The 23,462-nt window shown below is 37.6% G+C and overlaps 1 protein-coding gene across 1 annotated transcript in view; it reads right to left on the bottom strand.

Moving 5' to 3' along the window:
- The window catches only part of CFAP90 (cilia and flagella associated protein 90), a 30,443-nt gene extending 15,569 nt beyond the window's left edge, over nt 1-14,874 (bottom strand). Inside the window, exon 1 of the mRNA XM_003340595.3 lies at nt 14,552-14,874. Coding sequence (XP_003340643.1) covers nt 14,552-14,704 — 153 coding nt within the window. The 5' untranslated portion in view covers nt 14,705-14,874. The remainder of the gene's footprint in view (nt 1-14,551) is intronic.
- Between the last annotated feature and the right edge of the window lie 8,588 nt (nt 14,875-23,462).

Below are 23,462 nucleotides of genomic sequence, written 5' to 3'. Positions count from 1 at the left end.
GAGAGATCTTGTCCCCCTAGAAAAACTTGTCCTTGTCAAACTGACCCACAGGTGCAAAATCCAACTAGAGGCCTGTTTCCTCTAAGAGAAGTACCTGAAATAGGACGAAATGGGGATGTGGTGACTTTAAGACATAGGATACCGTTTACTCCCCAAGAAATAAATGAATTTACACGAAATATTCCCACATATGAACAAGATCCTTTTCTAGTAACAAAAAAGATGGGAGACATATTTTTTCAGTATAATCCGTCTTACAAGGACGTTGAGAGCTTACTCCAGGCTTTTTTAAGTGAACGTGAAAAAAATAAAATAATTGCTCATGTCAACAAAACCAGGGGGCGTAATGCAGCACATTGGCCATCTCAGGATCCCGAATGGGACTATAACAATCCTGAGGATTATCTACAACTATACCGTTGTAGAGAGGCCATCCTCACGTCCATGAAGGAATGTGCGGACAGTACAGATAAGTGGATGGAACTGGAAAAAATTAAGCAAAAGGAAAATGAAACACCCTCCAGATTTATGGACAGAATTATCGAGTTTGGGGACAGATACTTAGATTGGGACTTAACTAAAGAGAGTAGTATAAGACAAGCTAGAAGAATCTTTGTAAACAATTCTTGCAAAGCAATTAAAAATTATTTCAAAACACAATGCCCAAGATGGTCAGATATGGACCTTGAAGAATTGCGAAAAACAGCTATATATGTTTTAAAGGGAAACGAAGAAAAGGAGAAAGAAAATGATGATGACATGGAGGAAATGAAGAAAAAAATGAGATATTTAATAGATAGGATAACTAAATTAGAAAGTGGGCAGGGTAATGAACCAACGACAATTGCCCCTCTCCAGAAATCCAATTATCAATCCATTACTTGCCACTTCTGTGAGAAGAAGGGCCACAAAATGATGGAATGTAGAACCTTTCTTAAGATGTTTGGAAGGAATACACAGTTTAATAATAGTTTTAGAAATAATAACTATAATGAATATAGAAATAAGAACTTTAGAAACCAGAATTATAGAAATAGGAATTGGGAAATTAATGACAATGCTCAAATTGAAGAAAATTTTAATGATAATACTCAACAATATATGAGAAATGGCGCTCGTCCAAAAATTACTCGAGGTACTAATGACTCTCAGAGAGGTGCCCTTCAGGGGGGTGCCCAAGGAATATCCCAAACACAATGATGGTGCCCGGGGGGGGCTAGGGCACAGGAATCAGAGGATACAACCTTTGATTTCCCGGACCCTGATGTCCTACTACCCGTTGTCCCTATCCACTGCCCTCCCCATACTAATGAACCCCATGTTACCTTAAAGGTGGGTAACACCTATTATGATTGTCTATTAGACACCGGAGCTTCCTGGTCTGTATTGAAGAGAAAACCTGATTTACAATGTTATTCTATTGGCTCAGAGAATGTAATGGGAGTATCAGGAATAACCCAAAGAGTTAAAAGACTTCCTCCTAGAATGGTGTCTGTAGGACCCCTAGAGGTACAACACTCTTTCCTTTTGATGCCTGACTCCCCTTTAAATTTGCTGGGGAGGGACCTTCTATGCAAACTCAGAGCCACAATAACCTGCTCCCCAGATGGCTCATTATCATTAGAAGTACCAGAGGAATCTTTAAAATTACTCCCTGTACTTCTCTCGGAAAACCAGGACGCAAAAGAGCCTTCCATTTTCGAAATACCTAAAGATATACCTGAGTCTCTTTGGGCCACATCTTCTTCTGATGTAGGCTTGCTTAAATCTGCTGTTCCTGTGCAGATAAAAACTAAATCTAGCCCACCTCCTTCTATCCCTCAGTATCCCCTCTCAAAGGAGGCAATTGAGGGTATTACACCAGTTATTAACTCATTAATAGAACAGGGAATAATAATCCCTTGCAAATCTGAATACAACACGCCCATCCTACCAATTAAAAAACCAAAAAAAGGGCCCGATGGCAAGCACATCTATAGATTTATACAGGATCTAAGGGCAGTAAATAATCACGTTATAAAGAGACACTCCGTAGTTTCTAACATACATACTATTATTTCATCTATTCCTAGCACAGCTACATACTTTACAGTAGTAGACTTGTGTTCAGCCTTTTTTTCAATACCAATACATGAAAACTCCAGACATATTTTTGCTTTCACCTGGAAGGGCTCACAATATACCTGGTGTCGGCTGCCACAGGGTTATGTCGAAAGTCCGAGCTTATTTGAGCAAATTTTGAGCCAAGACACAGACAATATAACATTTAAAAATAGCAAATTAATCAAATATGTAGATGATCTACTCTTGGCTTCAACAGATGCAAAAACATGTCAAGAAGATAGCAAACACCTTCTTTTGGAATTGCACAAAAGAGGTCATAAGATCTCGAAGGACAAAGTTCAGTGGTGTCTCCCCAAAGTAGAATATTTGGGGTTCATTCTGACAGCTGGTGCCCGCTCTATTTCTCCCAAGCGAATTGAGAATATTCAAAAATTGAGTGCTCCTACTACTAAAAAACAGTTAAGAGCAATTCTGGGAGCAACAGGGTTTTGCAGACAATGGATTCCTTGTTATGGGGAAATTACTAAACCTCTTATAGCACTAACAAGGGATGTAGTCCCTGAACCCCTCAAATTAGAGCCTGAACACCTGTCAGCTCTATCAGAGCTAAAAAAGGCTATCTTATCTGCCCCTGCTCTAGGCATCCCAAATTACAACAAGCCATTTACTTTATATGTGCATGAGCGAAGAGGAGTAGCCTCTGGTGTGTTAACTCAGACTTTGGGACCTTCTCAGCGCCCAATTGCTTATTATTCTGCCCAACTAGACCCAGTAGCAGCAGGAGCACCACCATGCCTTAGAGGAGTAGCTGCTACAGCCTTACTAGTAACAAAAACCGTTGATTTAGTATTGGGATGTCCATTAACAATAATGTGCCCACATGAGATTGAAGCATTATTGGTAAAACATAGAACACAGGCATTCTCGGATCAGAGAATTACAAGGTATGAAATAACCTTATTAAATAGTGAAAATATTACCTTGAAACGCTGTTCAACTCTTAACCCTGCCACCTTGCTTCCAGATTTACCTACTTCAGGAGAACCACTACATAACTGTGAAACATTAGTGTCCATGGCAGAAAAGCCTCGAGATAATCTCTTGGACACTCCCTTAGACAATGCAGATCTGATTTTATTTACCGATGGTTCCTCTTTTATGAGGGATGGCATACGTTACACTGGAGCTGCCGTAGTCTCAGAATTTGCCACTGAATGGTCAGCTTCACTACCTTCTAACATTAGCGCTCAAGGAGCAGAGCTCATAGCTCTGAAACATGCCTGTATAATTGCCAAGGATAAAAAGGCAACAATTTATACGGATTCTAGATATGCTTTTGGCATTTGTCACTCAGTCGGGATGCTATGGCTCCAGAGAGGATTTTTAACCTCAGCTGGAAAATCCATAGCTAATGCAGAAATTATTAATGAAGTTCTTTCTGCTCTCAAACTGCCTAAAGCCCTAGCTGTAGTTCATTGCTCTGCCCATACAGGAGGCTCAGACCCTGTCTCTAGAGGAAATGACCGAGCAGATGCTGCTGCAAAACTAGCAGCCATAGAAGGACCTGGATTAATTTTAACATTAACAACCACTGATAATTTAAATTTATCACTCTCCTATAATGAAAAGGAAGTGGAAAAATGGAAACAAAAATTTAAAGCAAAACAAATTAATGGAGTATGGGTGTCATCTGAAGGAAAACCCCTGCTCCCTAGAAGTTTCTATAACCAAATTTGCCAATCTATTCATAAAAATGGTCATTTTGGTACCCAGGGCATCGTGGACTCTGTTAAGAGAGTATGGATAGCCCCTGGTATAACTACCATAGCCTCTAAAGTGTGTTCATCCTGCCCTACCTGCCAGGCATATAACCAACATGCCTTTCGTGGTAAAGCCTTTGGTGGACGTCCTCTGGCTTACACACCTTTTGAGCACCTGCAGATAGATTTTATAACGATGCCAAAGGCTGGACAATATAAATTTTGTTTGGTCATAGTAGACCAACTGACCAGATGGCCAGAAGCATTTCCTACAGCCCGAGCCACAGCAGCTTTTGTTGCTAAGGTGCTTTTAAAAGAAATTATTCCTCGCTTTGGCCTACCAGCACGTATTGACTCCGATAGAGGGAGTCATTTTACCGATTCTGTCTTAAACCAGATATATTCTTGCTTGGGGATAACTCCCAAATTCCATGTTCCATATCATCCCCAGAGTTCAGGCCAAGTTGAGAGGATGAACAAAGAACTTAAAACTATGATTGGAAAATTATGCACTGAGACCCATTTAAAATGGCCTGAAATTCTCCCTCTGGCCCTATTTTATCTTAGAAGCAGGCCTAGAGGAGACTTACATATTTCACCATTTGAGATGCTTTTTGGACATCCGCCTATACAGGCTAAGCCTTTCTCCCCGGCTTATACATCGCTATTAGGGGGAGATATTACTATTGCTTCCTATATACAGGAATTACAGCACAAACTGCGTGAGCTACATGAATCCGGAGCTGCAGTACAAGCTGGACCACTAGACTTCTCACTTCACGACCTGAACCCAGGAGACAACGTGTATATAAAGAATTTCAAGCGTACTGGAGCAACTGAACCTTCATGGGAAGGACCATTCCAAATATTGTTAACTACTCCAACATCTATAAAGGTTGGAGAAAAGGACTCTTGGATTCACTGTTCTCATGTAAAGAGAGCATCTTCTGTTGAGACTGATTGACTGTATCCTATACATGCATTGGAGATAACTATACATTGACAAGTGGAACTGTTTTATTCTGCTTTTGACACATTGAATTCCTAAATTTAATTTTTTTCCTTTTTTCCTTTTTTTTTCTCTTTTCCTTATTTTATTATTATTATTATTTTTACATTATTTTATTTTTTTTCCCTTTTTCTCATTTCTATGTACTTTAGGTACATATGATCAATATTAATTTTTATTCTACAATATTAGTTTAAAAATATATATACTTGTTGTTATTATTAATACGCACCCAAACAGCTTTAGACTATGGGAACCTGCCATTTATTGATAATTGTTGTGGGACTATGATTAATGTTTGTGTCTGATTCTAGATATGAGATCAAACAAGGAGCACAGATATAACCTGGATAATGCCAAAAGAGCTCACAGGTCTAAAAATCAAAAGACCAATCCAGGTAGGATTAATACATTTCTAAGCCAATACTAAGGACTTGAACCTAGTGTGAGACTCGGGGTTGCGACACTTGACAGACGTTAAGATGTAGGCCTTCCCTGTATCCACACTCTTCGTGAAAATACCTACAGACAAGTACCTAAGGTTGGCTACCATCCTGGCTCCATCCATCCCTGAGAACGAAGGTAAAAATCAGACAAGGGGATAACACTTCCCTAGATATAAAATAAAAATCTGGTCCTCTTTTTTCTCTCCTATAGTATGGCAACTTCCTGTAGCCTGGGCTGCAAATGGGGAAGTAAAATATACTGCATTCTGTCCTACAGACTTGTGGGATTAGAAATTACTTAACTGGACCCTAATACAGAGGCCTGTAAAAAAAAAAAAAAAATTTTTTTTTTTATTCTTGCTTTCTCAAATTTTGTATACATAGATTTTTTGATTTTGATACTGATTTTGAATTCTTTAATGTAAATATGCATATATAAAGGGTTATATTTTTTTCCCTTAATTTTTTCCCTTTTTCTTCTTTTGATTTTGATTTTATTTTGATATTGTTTTGTTTTTCTTTTGAATTAACTCACACACCCCCACAACTAAAACTTGAATCCTCAGCTGGACTCAGTGTTTTTTCAACACGTTCTTCAGGGGGGATTGTATTTCATCAAATCCAAGATTTAAATTTTGTTCGAGAGAGAAATCTTCAGAGAAGCTTGCTAACTAACTGAATCCAGAGAATGAACTGTTTGCAGAAAGATATCTAAACCTTTTCACTACAGGAAGATCCAGAATGAACCTTGGGGTGTGGTTGATTGAACATTTTTTTGAATGTACACTCTTATGCCAAAGGGGACTGCCCCCTAATTGGCTTTTGTCAATGCGCCCAGCAAAACATTGGTTTGCTGTCTTTCTCTCTCCTCTATTTCCCCATATTTACAACTATTATAATTTTCCTTAGTGGGTAAAAAATTTTTGTATACACTTACAGTTAGAAATTTTTGGGGTGCAGTATGCTTATGTTTAGTGATCAATTGGGGAGACTAGTCTCCCAATCATCATCAGGGGGGATTGTGAATTTTAAAAGTCTCCATCTTGGTCTAGCACCCAAAAATTGTGCACACCCACCTACACGGGCATGCGCTAGTCAATGACTAATCAGAAATAACTAACTGCCCACCTGGGCTGTCCTAAGCCAAGCTAGAGCCAACCATTGGATTTGTGAGACACAGGAAGAGAGGTAGGGAACAGCCTCTGAGATTGGCGGAACTTCCTGTGGAGAGAGCTAGGGGGAGTTGGTGTTAGGAGCTTGGACAGAGAGGACGCCCGCAGACAGCTTTCCTTCAGATCATTCACGTGAGTTAAGGACTGATTCTTTCCACCTGGGCTTTTGGGCCTAAACTCCCTCTGCCTTGGTCAGAGGTTGAGTAGCCCCTTTCCCTTTTCTCTTCTCTCCTTCTCTCCCTAACCTTTTCCCTACTCCCAGTGTGATTAAACCTCCATAAACCTCATTCTGACTTGAGTGTTTCATTTTAGGAATTTCATAAGTAAATTCCTTGGCGGCCATTGTTAATATTATATAAATCTTGTAGCCACATTTGTAACCATTACTATATTATAACCTTCTCCCAGAAGCCTTAAATTTCCCCATTACAGTTCTAAAGCAAAGCTTCAACTGTGATTCGTAGATGTAAAATTAGGGGAAGGCACAGGAAGTGATGCAAAAGAAAGTGTCTTTAAAAAGGAGTAACAACTTCCTGAGTGGAGTTCTACTTGGAGTTGAACTTCTGATGAGAGGGAGTTCATCATTCTTTGTAGTTGAGACTGGAGAAGAATCTGCTGACTGGACCTGAGACCCTCTTCCTGGTTAGGATTTTCTTAAATCACTCCTTTTGGACTGACACGTGGTGAGTGAAAAAACGAACTCCTTTCCTAGATTTTCTGAAGAAAACTAGCCTCAGAAGAGACCTATCCTCTTGAGAGAGGCTCCCTGTATCCTCAGGTCCTCAGCTACAAGGGCCAAGGCCTCTCTGGTTAAGGTTAAACTCCCCTGCCTGGGTTGAGCAAGGGGACAGAGTAAATTACTTAGTGCTTAGGTTAGATATATCACCCTAACCTCTCTCTGATTTTCTTACTTCACTCTTTTCTATATTTTGTTAATAAATTGTAAATAAATCTCTTTGGAATAAATTAAATTCCTGATGGCCCTATTTTAAATTTAATCCAGCCCAACCTTTTTTAATAAATAATCCCCTTTCCCCCCTTACAATGGGCATCAGCATATCCAAGAAGAGATTTGTCAAAACAAAAAACCTTTTACTTGAAGATAGTTGATATGGATAAATTCAAGTTTTGTCTCTTTGAAACTGGTAAACTTTCCCTGGTCTATCAATCTCCCTAAGAAACAAGGCAGTTGATAATTCAAGATTCTGTTACTTGACTCAGAGCAGCAACTAGAGAGTCAATTATCATCACTAATGGAGAAAAGTGATACCATCAGTATATAGATAGTATATATATAGATAATCCTAATAATAGATAATCCTAATCACCTTTTATTTGCCTAAGGGTCTAATAGAAGGCTTCCCTACCCCCTCTCAAAAAAAAATTACTTTCCTAAGTATACTTCACTTTGACTGATACAGAAATTATTATACATTCGTTGAACTTAGGGAATTAGTTGGAAAAAAAAAAACCTGAAGATATACCTAAGGAGAGATCAAGTGATAAATTCCTGTTTAAAATAATATTCAATGGCTTTATAATTGTTTATTTGGATATTTCTTCCAAAGATTCAGATTATAATCCATCCAAGCCTGTCCATTTTGTGTGATTCCTTAACATGTCCCCCCATAAAGTGGGGTTCACTCAACTGGCTAAGGTCTTCCTCACTCTCTTCTTTTTTTTATTTTTTGGGAAATTTTATTTAATTTAGAATATTTTTCCCTGGTTACAAGATTCATGTCCTTTCCCTCCCCTACCCCTACCCCATTCCCATAGTTCACCCACAATTCCACTGGGTTTTACATGTGTCATTGGTCAAGACCTATTTCCCTATTATTGATATTTGCACTAGGTTGATCATTGAGAGTCTACATCCCCAATCATATCCCCATTGACCCATGTGATCAAGCAGTTGTTTTTCCTCTGTGTTTCTACTCCCACAGTGTTTCCTGTGACTGTAGATAGTGTTCTTTCTCATAGATTCCTCCAAGTTGTTCAGGATCACTGCATTGCCACTAATGGAGAAGTCCATTACATTCTATTGTACCACAGTGTATCAGTCTCTGTGTACAATGCTCTCCTGGTTCTGCTCCTTTCACTCTGCATCAATTCTGGAGGTCATTCCAGTTCACATGGAATTCCTGCAGTTCATCATTCCTTTTAGCACAATAGTATTCTATCACCAACATATACTGTAATTTGTTCAGCCATTCCTCAATTGAAGGGCATCCCCTCATTTTCCAATTTTTGGCCACCACAAAGAGTGCAGCTATGAATATTCTTGTACAAGTCTTTTTCCTTATTATCTCTTTGGAGTACAAACCCAGCAGTGCTATGGCTGGATCAAAGGGCAGACAGTCTTTTATCACCCTTTGGGCAAAATTCCAAATTGCCCTCCAGAATGCTTGGATCAATTCAAAACTCCACCAGCAATGCATTAATGTCCCTACTTTGCCACATCCCCTCCAGCATTCATTACTTTCCTTTGCTGTCATGTTAGCCAATCTGCTAGGTGTTCTTCACTCTCTTCTAGCATGGTAAGGAGACCAGTATAGCACTTAAGTTATATATCTCTCTCACAATGCAACAGGTTAATTTTCTCTGCCTATCAAATTTTTCCTCATAATACATTTTAATTCTTCCTATTATTCATAATTCCTCATTAGTTTTATGATGTAGCCCAGTCATATGCACAATGTGCTTATTTATTTTCTTATTTGTTATGTGCATTAACAACTTTTGGACACTATACTATAGTCCTATGAACCATAGCTTATTAGCACAACCAACAGAATAATGCTATTAAAAAGATTTTAATTTTTTCCCCGTAGAAACTTGGAATCATTAAAGGAGCTTTCAAATTCCCTAAAGCAATCAAGCCCATCACATCAATTTGTACTGTCTGTTGCAAACACACATAAAAATAATAATAGCCTTTTATGTTGTAGTTTTCATGATTTATAAAACACTTTATATTTATATATATTTATAAGTTGTTAATGAGGAATTATGAATAATAGGAAGAATTAAAATGTATTATGAGGAAAAATTTGATAGGTAGAGAAAATTAACCAATTGCATTGTGAGAGAGATATATAACTTAAGTGCTATACTGGTCTCCTTACCATGCTAGAAGAGAGTGAGGAACATTGTTTCACCTGATATAAAGTGTTAAGTTCATTTAGCAATGATCAACTTAATTATCAGGAATATCAGAGCTTAATTTGCTTTGTTTTCTGTTTAGAATAATCCAATTATATCGCATTGACTCTGGGGTCAAACTTTCAAATCGGAAGTTTGTATCAGGAAGAAAATACCTCAAATCTGAATTTATAATGAGGAAAATATAAACCTTTAAACCTTCAGGAATTTTTAATCATAATTCTCCCCAAATCATTAAGATTTTATTCAAAATCTCTTCATGTGTACATTCTCCTGGGTTCCACTTTTCCATTTAAGTAGCATGAAAATCACGTACAGCTGGAGGAGAGTAATTCAAAAACATTATTGAACTGAATCACCTTTGATGCTGGTAGAAGTTTTTAAAGAAAATGCACCAAGAGCTACAGTTCCCTAGAGATGCCTACAATTCATTCTACAGGAGTTCATCACTTCTAGCTGACAGCTTCTAAATGCTGATTTTATTCTAAGTTTCAAGGGCACACACAAAGATTTTCTTTTAATCTAACAGATCTATGTATTAACTTTGTAGACTCCTTGGGTGTCCAGATGCTATAGAAGATTAGTTGTGACACAGAGCCATTCATTTTTAGGTCAGGATAAAAACTAATGCAATCTGTTCACAAGCAGATGTTGTTCATCTCTTAAAGCAAGGAAAGTCTGAGTGGGAAAGAAATGGGTATACTTGGTCCCACCTCTAATAAAATCAAACAGAAGGATTTCCATGACAAAAAGATAATTTCATTTTAAGACTTCTTAGCTTAAGAATTGCTTCTTCACCTTCTCTCTCTTCTTTAGAGAGATGTGGGCTTTGGATGTAGAATTTCACTTGCCAACAGATACAATTGATCTGTTATTTGGTTTTCAGAACTGTTTCTTTTTCATTTTCATTTTTTATTTTTATTTTTATTGATAATTTGCTGCCATCATTATAAATATTAGTTATTGTAAGGTGCTGTGCTGTAGCAATGCTCTCTGAGGGTAGCGAGACGAATAGGATTATTTGCCTGATACTAAATCCCCTCAGAAAGCTATTCTTTTTGAGCTATTCTTTTTATTTTATTTTTTATGGCATTTATCATTTCTCCCTCCCAAGATCTCTTCCAAAAATTTTTTAAAAAACAATCCTTATAATAAATATATATAATCCAACATAATAAATCACTACTTTGGCCATGTGGAAATATTTATATCTTATTCTGGATTTTAAGTCTATCAGCTCTCTAGCAGGAGATGGATATGATTCATCTTCAGGCCTCTGGACTCATCATTAATCAGAGTTATAAAATATTTTCAAGTTTTCTCCCCCTTTATCATGTTGCAGCCATCGTGTAAATTTTGTTAGTTCTGCCCACTTCATTCCACATCAGTTGAGAGATGTCTTCTGAGTTTCCTCTGAAACTATACATTTTTGTCCTTTTTATTAATTACATTCACTTGCCAGATTTGTTTAGTCATTCCACAACTAGTTAGCCAATCCCCTCTCCTCCCAAGTTGTTTTCAGTTCCTGGCTAATATGAAAAGACATTGGAAATGGCAAGAATGAATATGGGAGAAAAAAAAATATCCCTGTGGATAGTTTTAGTAAGTATGGGATAGGTATTTCTTTGAGAAAATCGATATAGAGAAATCTCCATTAGTACTTCACTGAAACTATTTTCATTCAAGTTTCTAAAATGAAAGTCTATTTTTCTATATTCATCTCCACTGGTAGAATTCATCTAGTTCCCCTTCATATCCTTTCTGGACTTAATTTTTGTCTTACTGATCCTTGCAGTAATTTCCCCAATCTTTCAACATTCCCTTTACTACTTCTTTTTTCCTTCACTTTGATACATTGTTCTCTTTCAGAAACCAACCATCCACATTATGGCTTTCTTTTTCTTTATTTATTTTCTTTTTCCTTTTCTTTGTTCATTTTCTGTCTTCTTTTTTTCCAAATTACATGTTGCTACAATTTTCAATGATCTTTTTCTGACATTTTTTAATAAATGTTTTCTCCCACCCTCTTCCCTTTCCTAAGACAGCAGGTAATATGACATAGGTTGTACATGTGTTGTTATATATTTCCATGTTCCTTATGTTGTGAAAGAAGACACATATTGCTTACACTAGATAAAATATCAACTATTTTATTCATACTATTTTTGTCCTGGGATTGTGCTGTTTCGGGACAGCTTATGTGGGAGCAGAAAAAAAATTGATTTGGGGGTCTTGGAAACAAAGGAGAAAGAACTTCTTTCCTCAATACTGACACTGTTCCTGTCAATACTGACACTATTCTCCCAAAACTGTCTGCTCCCCTTGCCTCCTGGGAATAGATGTGTTAAACACAAATTAGGGGGCATTGGTCATCCAGGGGAAAAAAATCAACTCAGATTTATTTCTCTGATCCTCTAGGTTGAGAAGTTCCCCATAAATGGCAATATTTAACAAATATTACTTGGTGGTAATGATGACTATGATGTAGGTCTACAACAACCATAGCTAATATGTTGCCAGTCAATCACTTCAAGTATTTAATGAGAATCTACATTTGCTGAGTACCATGGAAAGTACCATCACAAAGAAGCTGACGACTTGGCCCTTACCCTCAATGTATTTGAGAGAAGACAGACAAAATTAAAAATTAGCAAACAAAATAAAACAGAATGAAAGTAGCAGTTTTAGCCTAAGACACCTCATTTGGTACAATGGATTGAGTTCTGAGCTTGGAATTCAGCTTCTGCATCTAATATGTACTGGTTGTGTGACCCTGAGCAAATCATTCAACATCCCTGGCCCTCAGTTTCCTCATATGGAAAATGCCAGTACTGGCATCAAAGGGGGTTAGTGAAGACTAAAGTAACAGGTGAGAAAGGCCTTGAAAAATAGGCAGATTTTGAACAAGTAATGAGGAGAAAGAAGCTATTTCAGACAAAGGCAACAATAGGTGAGGGCAACAAGGCAGGAATGTATATACCCTTCTATAGAAAACAAAGATCTACCAACCTGACTAGTGCAGAAGGCTGTTATTTGAAAAGAAGTGGGAAGTAAGATTGGACTCTTGTTTTATTTTGAGTGATACTTGATTTAGTAGAGAATCTTAACAGCATTTAGACAATAAATAGCACATCCTAAATTGTTATGGCACTTGGAAAACTAGAAATTGGGGCAATATTTTATACCTAGTATAGTTGTTAGCACTGTAGTAGAGGTGAAATTAGGGAGGCATTTTTTATTCAGGTTCCAGTGTTTAGCACAATGCCTAGCATATAGTAGGTACTTAATAAATGCTTACTGGATTGAATTGGGAAAGAGTGAAAATCATTTTCCTGTAACTTACTCAGGTTAGGCTGCTGTTTTAATTTCTGAGCATGCATTTTAAGTAAGTCATTAACAAGCTAGAGGATTCTGGAAAGGGTGACCATAAGGATGAAGGGCTTAGAGATCATTCCATAGTAGGGATGATTGAAGAAAACTTGAGAAGACTTAAGGAAAACATTATATCTTTCTTTAAGGACATAAAAGCCTGCCTTGTGGAAGAGGGGTAAGACTTGTTCCTCTTGACACCAGAGAACATAAGGACACAATGGGTAGAAGTAGCAGAGATGCAAATTTAGGATTCATGTAAGGAAAAAACTTCCTAATGATTAAGGCTGTCCAAAAGTGGGATGGTCTATCCTGAGAAGTGGTATGCTTTTCTTCATTAGAGATCTTTCTAACTGACTAACTGACCACTTAGGATATGCTATAGACTCTACAGTGTAGAGAGGATTCCTGTTCAGGAAAATATTGGCCTGCTGAAATCCCTTCCAGATCTGAAATTCTGTGGTTCCTGGTGACATATGTTTTCTCATCAGTGGTTACTGACCCAGTTTTACATCGGATTTAATGATGACACCTCTGTAATTGAAAGAAGCCTTGATTAAAATCTTATCTCCATCAGGACTTTGGGCAAAGCATTTAACCTCTGCTTGTCTCAGGTTCCTCATCAGGAAAAAGAAGAGCTTAATCTAGATGGCCTCTAGGGTCCCTTCTAAACTCTATCCCTATGAACTTATGAATTCTCTCTGCTCAAATAATAACAATTGCCCTGCTTATATCACAGGGCTGTGGCAGGAAAGCACTTTGAAAATTAAAAAAAAATTATGTAAATGAGATCCATTATTAATTTAATAGAGAAACTTCATTTTTAAAGGCTGGCATACTAATCGTCTGCTGCTAAGTATGTGATTTTAATAACTGTTTGTTGGGTTGAATTTGAAAAGAGTGAGAACCACCTTGTACCTTACTCAGGTTAGGCTGCTGTTTTAATTTCTATTTTTTATATTTATACATAAAGATACTTAGTGATTTTATGTATATATTAGTGTGTATATATGTAAAGAGAAACAGAGACAGACAGAGTTTGAAAGACAGATACAGAGAGACAGAAAGACAGAGAGACAGAGACAGAGAGAAACAAGAGACAGAGAGAGAAACAGACACAGAAATAGAGACACACACAGAGATAGAGACACAGATACAGAGTGAGACAAAGACAGAGACAGAGAGACAGAGCAAAGTATTTTGCTTTCATATATGTACATATCATAGTATTATATATATATACATATATATATATATATATATAAATTCACATAATGTATAAATTCTGATTGTGAAAGGGGGTATGATCTGGGAGAGGCATCCTGCAGAAGATGAGATTTTATCTAAATCTTAAAGATAACCAAGAGGCTGTGGTGACGAGGGAGAGCATTCCAGGTACTGAGCCAAGGAAAAGGCACGCCATTGGACTTTTTTTTTAACCCCATTTGGCAGAGTGGGGAGGGTGGAAGCAGCAAAAGAGGGAGGGCCATTAAGAGACGCGCTGCGCCTACATCCAGGAAAGGAGAGCTCTATGTCGCGACCTCCTAGGTCTAGTCTGCAGCTCCTTACCTTCCCTTCCTGGTAAAAGTAGCTGTTCTCCTTGGGGCCCGTGCGACGGGGCGGGATATAGCTCCAAGAGGACCAGGCTGAGACGGGCAGAGGCCGGGGCTTCACTCGCAGCTTGTCCTCAGTAATTTCTTCTTCCTCCTCTTCCTCCTCCATGTTTTCGGGCTCCTTCAAGATCGTCCTGGTGACTGCTCTGGCCACAGAAGAAAAGGTCGAGGGTTTCCGCGTTCTTTCGTTGCTAAGGAACCGCCACAACAGAGCCTTGCAGAGCAGGCTCAAAATTGGAGAGTTCTCTTGGCCCCTCTTGGAGGTCCTCTAGCCTTCCCTCCCTTCCTTGTCCCGGGACGAATTTGTGGAATCCTAGATCTAGAGCTGGAAAGGGCCCCAGAAGCCATCTGGAACAACCCTGTTATTTTACAGATGAGGAAACTGAGGATCTTTAAGGTTAGGGGACTTGCAAAAGGTTACACAGAGAGGAGTCAGGTGGAATTTGCGCTCAGGAGTGCTCTGATTCCAGAACAAGTTCAAATGTTTTCACAACAGTGAGGTTAAGTGTGGACTTAATTTATAATTAGGACACCTCTTCCTTTCCCTCTCACATCAAGCCTGTTGCTATCAAGTATGAGCACCAGTTTCATATCCAGATTCTTATCCTTTGCTGTTTAGTTTTTTTGTCAGCATTTCTGACTAGGGATCCAGGCTGAAAGTGACAAGCTTGTTAAAAAGGATTAATTAACACATATTTGGTAGTCTCTTCTGTCAAAGCAGAAGGTTCAATGGACCAGTGCGCCTCTCCCTAAGATGCCTTAAGATTATAGTATTCAAGGATTTAATGTCCATAACTAAGAGGTTACCTAATTCACCTCAGCCTTTTGAGAGAGCCCCACATTTTAAGTCATTCAACTTGGGTTCTTATCCAAGTTCTCCGACTCAGAATTATCTCCTGTGACTTTGGGAAAGAAATTTAACTCCTCTGAGTTTCCCTATCTGGAAGGATGAGGAAAGCAGAGATCTAGTATCTTTAGGGCTCTTTCCAGTTCTAAAGCCTATACTTATTTTACAGAATGAGGAAAATAGGGTTCACAAGGGTTAAAGGTAGGACAGAACTCTTCTCCCCATCCTCCACCAAATGTAAACTTAAGAGTGTATTAATGGAAATCTAGTTTGTGTTCCCACTGGATTCTGAACCCTGTGCTCACTGACCCTGACTAATCCAGAGGAGATCTACTGTAGAGAAACCATAGCATAGCCTAGATCAATTGAACAGGGTCATAGGATGGGATGGCAGAGTTGGAGTTAAATCAGCTGGGCCCAGCACCCTATTTTATAGATGATGAACCTGATGTCAGGGAGTACTACTTAATTATAAGGCTTATCTAAGGTGACAAGAGAATGAGGAAGTAGAATGAGGATTGGAATCCAGATGGTCTGATCCCAAATTTATCCCTTGTTCCACCACACCAGGAGCTCACTGCCTTGTCTTGTGGCTGCATCACCTCTCTAGCCAACTCCATGGCTCCTAAGTTTTCCCTGAAATATTTGCTGAAACTCTCTCTCCAAAGCTGGTACTCACTGCATCTCTACTTCAGCCACCCCTCCTACCAAAGGAGTAGTTCCTCCCACACTGCTATAGTCTTCCTTTGATGCTAACTCTTGTACACTACCCTGCTTGCTTCTACTGCTGCATTTGATAATTTTATTTCCCTTTTAAATTGCCTTCCTTGGTCAGCCTCTGATTAAGTATTATTATTCTTTCCAACAGTCAGACTTCCTAGGCCACCTGTTTAGGGAATGTTGACATCTTTTAGTTTATATTTTCAACGACCTCATATTTCTGTAGTGGTGGTGCCAAAAGGCTCCTCAGGAAGATGTTAGCTTTTCCTCACCTCACTTAATTTAAATCTGGGTTTTACAATGACTAATTGTAAAGTTTAAACTACTACAAAACACTTGGCTTTCAGGGTACCCCTAACTCACTATAGTTTCCTTTTTTGAAACCTTCAAATCAAACTGCAATATATTTTTATTATAGTACACAAAGGAAAACAAAAACATAAATTCCCATTAAGCCTAAAGGTAAAATTATCCACAAACATGCTCCTTCAAATAATATTTATGCTAATAGTAGCATTTCAAACTAATGGATAGTGGTCAATCTTTAGCATACACAATTCCTGCCTAACAAAATCATTAACTTTAAAACTTGCATTCTCAAGGTGCAAATACCTACTATTAACCTTTGAATTATTGCCAATTCTACTATACCTTGAAAGATGGATGCACCAAACGTCCTTTAAGATGTTTTCTAGTAAATCTAAAAATCCTTCAAAAACTATTAAGATCCTTGCAAAACAAGCATTAAGTGAAAGTGCTGTGTTCATGTAAATAATACAAAGAAGTTTCCCAAGTAAATATCACATGTAGTTCCAGTTGCTTACTTAAACAGATCTCTTGCCTTTGAAGGAAGGACAAAAAAACAGTTCTTAAGAATGCAAATACATGAGTCATATAATTTATAGCAAAATTCCTGACCTTACCAAAGCCATGGAAAAAACGAGGCTCAAAGGATCTCAAGCTGGTAGGCTTGCTCTTCTCCAAGGCCATAGGGGTGGTCCCCAAGACCTGAAAATGAATTCCATCCTCATTACCAAAAATGTAAACTGAGGCCCAGACTCTCTGGAATTTAGGTCTCTTCCCTTATGGAGAGCTACATCCCAGGGCACTGTGACAAGCACAGGATTCCCCTGAGTCCTCCATCTCACTTTCCCTAAACAGGAAGGAAAACAAGAGATAGCCAAGTGCCTCAGATTAAAAACAGTCTTTATTAATCAAGGACATGCATGTAATTGGGAGAAAATTGGTCCAGTACCAAAAAGCTCAAAGTTTAGAGAGCTAACAGCTATACTTATAATTTTTAGCAAAGGGATGCAGAGAAGGATTCAATCAGGGAGAGATCTGGGGTGATGTGGCTAGAGTGTTCCCAGGAACAGGGGTGACATATTGCCAGTTACAAGGGGGAGCAAAGACATCTCTGGTACAAATTTCTGACAAAAGATAAGAGTATGGAATAACCCAGTCTTGAGGTTTCAGTGGAACAATGACCCATTTAGTCTTAGGGCTAGGTGGCCCATCATTAAAGCCCCAGGTAAACAGTCTTCTCACCAGAACCTGAGACCTAAAGCTAAGTATCCCTTCCCAGGTTTTCACAATCACTTCGACTTCGTTTAATCTTGGTCGTCCTTCTCTTACTCTGGATCCCAAAGACAGTCAGTTTCTTCAAGTTACTTTGGTCCCAGGTAAATAGAGTCAGTCATGCATCATCATTGCCCACATAGAAAGGCAACTTGAGTATATCAAGATAATTTTCAAGATGACTTAGACCCTTCCCTCCTAAGCTGAGTAGATTCACAGAGAAGCTACTTGTAGATCTACTTGTAGTTAAAACGCAGTCTATGGTCAATCTATAGTTGTCATCTTAAATTGCAACACATGAAATATGCCATCAATATCAATAATAAATTTTATTGGCATCTTCCCTTGACCCTCCAGGAAGGCCATCTTTTATATAAAATTTTTTTTAATGTTTTTAGAAGACAAGAATAAAAGAATTCAACACAACCAAATGTTAAAAAAGTTATGTTGCTATATTTCATGTGTGTGTGTGTTTATGTGAATCCAATCCCACTGATAGCCATATCTCTGCAAATTAGCTGGAGCTTAGATTTCTTCTTTGAAGCCAACTTGGTTTTTCATAATTTCACAGTATTTAATTTCACCTTTTTTGCATTGGTTGTGTTTCTCATCTACAATATTGTCCTCACTTTTGTAAATCTTGAAATTTCTCAGACTTGTGAATGTTAAAAATTTCCCCATGGGGAATTCTCAATTGGAACAATTCCCTACTGGGAACATTCCACATTTGGATGTGAGAACTCTACTTGTATCAGAAATGGGAGGACCTCTGCTCCACCCCTACTTAAGACTGCTTTAGGGGAGAAAACTCCTTGCTAAACAATGAAAGTACTTAAACCCATACTTATAATGAGGCAAAAAGTTCTTTAAGCCATGCCTATTTTTAGAATTAATACAATGAGGTGCTAAGTACCTATTAAAGGTCAGGCAACTTGTAAACTTGCCAGGAGCAAAGAGGTGAAAACTTATTCAGAAGTTTTTTCTGGTTCAAACTTACTAAAGGGATTAGTTGACCCAGCAGTGAATTCAGAATGGGTTGTCCTTTGGAAAACGTCTACTGTGATTGGTAGATGGAAGAACTTAGGGGAGGTGACATAGGAGAAAACCCCCTATATAAGAAAAACCAGAATCTCTTGGAAAAAAATCCTTTTGGAGGATCACTTGAGGAGAGGCTCTGGAGAAGGGAAGCTCTTGGAGGACAATCTCTAAGGAGGTCTGGCTGGAGCTCCTCTGAGGGGACTCTGTCCCTCTGGAGGCTCTTGAGAGAGGCCCTTTGAAACAGTCTCTGGCTGGAAGGCTCTTTGAGGAGGACTCTGGCTGAACTCTCTCTGAGGAGACTCTGTCACTAGAATCCTTGCTTAGACAGACCTTGTGGTGAGTGATAAAAGACTGACTGATCTCTCTCTCTTAAGACTCAGGTCTAGGCCATGTTGGCTTAAGGCCCTTCATACTTATTTCCTTTTTCTCTCTTTTCTTTAATTCCTCATTGTATTATTAATTAAAATCTCTATAAAACCTAGTTGACTTGGGTATATTCATAATTGGGAATATTTCCCTGGAGACCACCTTATATTTGATTTTAAACAAGACACTGTAGTGAAAACATATTTTCTGCGGTCAAATTTACTCACCCACTCTTATATCTATCACAATTTATGACCTCAACCATTTTAACTCTTACAGTTTAAGGCATCCACTCTTTTAATCACATTTTATGACCTCAACTATTTTAAATATAACACTTTCTACATTGTTCTGTCTCATCTTACTTCATATTCCATAAGTTCACATAAGTCTATGCTTTTCTGTATTCTTCATGTTTATAATTTTTTACAGCACACTAATATTCCATACCATTCCTCTACATACAATGTGTTTAGCCACTTCTCGACTGATGGGCAGATATCTACTTTGTTTCCAGTGCTTTTCTCCCACAAAACTTCTATTAAAAATATTTTGATATTTTGGTGTTTATAGAATGATCTTTTTTTGTTAATGACTTCTTTAATGTATATAGAACCTCTGAATCTTCAAGCACAGATATTTTTTACTTTGCAAAATTCCAAACTGATTTGCAGTATTGTTCCAATTCATGATTCTACCAATAATTCATTAGTATGCCTATCTTTTCTATAAGCCCTCCAACCTGCCCAAATTTGACTCTCTCATCTTTTATCATTTTGACTCATTTTGGGGGGGTGGGGGAAGGCAGGTGGAGAAAGAGGTGAAACCAGTCAACCAATCAATAATAATTTATTTATTGGTGCCATACACAAATATATATGTATATGTATATATGTATAAAGTGATAGAAACCTCAGGATCATTTTTTAAAAAGACATTTTGATTTAACGTAAAAGGTTTCAAGTAACAAAGAATTCTCAGTTTTACAAAATGCTTACATGAATGTGCATTATCTAGAATGCATAATTTAATACCCTTCTCAGACAATTTATTTGGTAAAAAGATTTTGAAGCTCAAAAGGGTTGCATTGATTAGTCTTTTCTTTCCATTTATTCATGTTTCACTCTACTCAAATCCTGGATAATGATAATTTTGGCACTGGAACTTATTTTTGATAGGTAAAAAAGACTTAAAGGAAATGCATGTTATTTGCATAAATAACCATAATGTGTTAGATTTGCTCAAGTTTTCAGTGACATATGAAATCTTGACAGCTTCTTACTATTTCATTCAGGAGCAGAGAGAATGTGTCCCAGCAAGAGTGTGTTAGTGACAAAGAAAGTTTCATCCCAGTTGAAATTGCTATATAAAAGATTGGAAATAAATTGCAGTTAAAAAAACAAACAGTTTAGAGTATTGAGATTTTTTTTCAACTATTTAAGGGTTTAGCTTGTTTCATTTAGTCATTTAAGTACCATTATGCACCATCTAAGTGCAAGGCATTCTTGTGTGATACTGAGAGGAACTACAAAGATGAAGACAATTCAGATTCTACCTAGAAGTCCTTGTAATTTAGGAGAAATGACCAGTACACAAGCAAATAACTAGCAGTTGTATAGTGATTTAATGCTTTCAAAGTGCTTTTTGTTCCTTACAACAACCCTGTGAGGTAGGTGCTATTATTATCATCCTCACTATACAGAGGAGGGAACTAAGGCTGAGAGGTTGTCCAAAGTCACAAAGATAATGTCTGAGGATCTTCTTGACTTGAAGTCTTGGATTCTATTCCCTTGGCTCCTCAGCAGCTTAAATATAATGCAAAAAGTGTGATTCTGCATAAGAAGGGGGAAAAGTGCAACTAGTGACTTAGTGGTTAATTCTGACTGAAGAGATGAAGACTATGAATTTGGCTGTCACATTCCTCCCAAGTTTTCTAAAGGGCAAATATTTTGAGTTCTTTCAACAAATGTTGGTTACATTCATTATTATGTGGTAGGAAATATAGTCGTATGTTGGGTCAGAAGACCTAAATTCAAACCCTATCTCTGAGAGTTCTATAATCTTGAGTCAACAATTTTACTTCTCAGTTTCAGCTTTCTCATCTGTAAAATTAGACTTGAGATTGTTTTTGAGGCCTTAGCCATCCTGGTTCTTTCCTCTGGACTTACTCCAGCTTGTCAAAATCCTTCCTAAAATATGGAATCCAGGGTTATGCTTGTGTATATGTAGACTATTAACTAATGTTAAATAAATTTAAAATTTGACATCTGAAAGGGTTAAAAGGGATAGAAAGAACCAATTTATACCTAAGTAGATTAACCTCCATCTTGAAATGTGTGAAACAATAAGAACAAAGCTCTAAAAATTTTGAATCAAAGCAATGGGAAAAATGGGATCTGGTTTAAAAAAAATGTATCTGTAATATTTTGGTGGCTGATCTGATACAGTAAAATTATAATATTTGGTAGACCAATTTTTAAACAACAGCTCCACCTGCTGTTTACAAAGAAAAATGGGATGCTTTAACTTGCTAAGTGTTTTGAAAGAATCTATAGTTTCTCTCAGATGCTTCAGTCTAGTGGGGCTTAGTTTTTATCAGTTGTATGCATATCTTGCTTTTCTTCATTTATTTTTAAGACTGAGGTATTAAATATACCATTAACTAATGAATACATAAGTCCCATTTGTTGAATATCTTAACTTATGATTCATGTTTAAAGTATTTATTTTTTTAGGTTTATTTCCTAAGGTGATCAAGGAAAAATGAAATTATATATGTTCTAAAATATTTATAGCTGCTCTTTTTGTGGTGGCATAGTCAATATTTCAATCAATCTGAAAGAAAACAAAGAGGCATAGCTCGGAGCCAATAACAGGTTTATAGAGAGACTGGGTAGCTTTCAGTAAAGCTGGATCATTAGGTTTCCTCTCACCTAAGACAATTGAATGAGTTTTTCTCCCTTGTTTTAAACACTATTATATCATTTAAGGCCCCATCCTCATATTCAACCACCAATCCTAGGTCTCAATTGACAAGAGGTTCATTCAGGTTGGATGGGCAGAAGGTACCTTTAGAATGAATGGGTAGGTTTATTTTCTAGTAATGATTGACTGCTATCTTGCCTCAGCTACTTATTGAGCCCTGGTTGGTTAGATGGTCTTCAAGCCGATATATTGGGTCACTTCCTCATAGTCCCAAGAGGTCCAAAGACCCTCATTCCTCCAGATGTGCCCTACATGGCTATTTCCAAGACCTACACCACTCATCCTGACATGCCTTATGAGTGATGGTGAACCTTTCAGAGACCAAGTATCCAAATCGCAACCCTCATGCTGCAGGTGAGCCTCTCCTTACCCCAGACAAAGGAGGGAGGAGGCACTCCCATTGGGCTGCTGGGCAGAGTGGTGGGTGAAGTGAGAAATGTACTCAGGTATGCAAAGAGAGGGGGAGAAGAGCAGCTCCCTCCAGCATGCTCCAGCACACATGCCATAGGTTTGCCAACATGGCCTTATATGGTTGATAGTTACAGTAAAAAGAGGAAGTAGCTAGATTTACAGCATAGTTTTAAATTTTTCCTTATAAAATGGAATTCTATTAATCCTACTATAATTCTGTTACTCACCAATTAATCATAGTCCCAGATTAAGTACTTCCTTTGGCTATATATGATTGGTTTTGATAACTGGGATCTTATTTTAAAAGAGTTAGGGGGTCAAGGATTACCATTCTCTTCAGTGGCAAAAAACTGGAAACTGTAGGGATGTCCATCAATTGGGAAATGGCTGAACAAATTGTGGCAATATGTGTTCACAGGGACAATAATGTATCAATAAATGATCAACTGTGAATGACAACTATTTTCAACAGGTAAGGATCCAGGACAACTACAAGGGACTTGTGGACAAAAAGGCAATCCCCTACCATAGAAGGAACAGATGGAGTCTGAAAGCAGATAGAAACATGCCATTCTTCACTTTCTTTCATAATTTTTCTCTACTATAAATAATGTGTCTTGTTTCATAACATGACAAACTGGGAAATAAGTATTATATGATAATATATGTACAACCTATATCATATTACCTGCTTCCTGAGGGAGAGGGGTGGGAGGAGATGAAGGAAAAGAAAAAAATGAAAGATTTTTGGAAATAGTTAATGTGAAAATTTGTTTCTCTTGGGAAAGCTTATTTATTATATATTTATAATTAGTATGTATTATAGAGATGTTTTCATTATATTGCTATATATGAAATGATAAATAAAAATATAACTTTTGTAAGAGCAGTATGGAAAGGTAAGGATGGAACACTGGAAGAA

Source organism: Monodelphis domestica, chromosome 3 (genome assembly GCF_027887165.1).
Source record: "Monodelphis domestica isolate mMonDom1 chromosome 3, mMonDom1.pri, whole genome shotgun sequence".
Lineage (NCBI taxonomy): Eukaryota > Metazoa > Chordata > Mammalia > Didelphimorphia > Didelphidae > Monodelphis > Monodelphis domestica.
The sequence above is the reverse complement of the archived record's forward strand: the minus strand, read 5'-3'. Positions and strand labels throughout refer to the sequence as shown.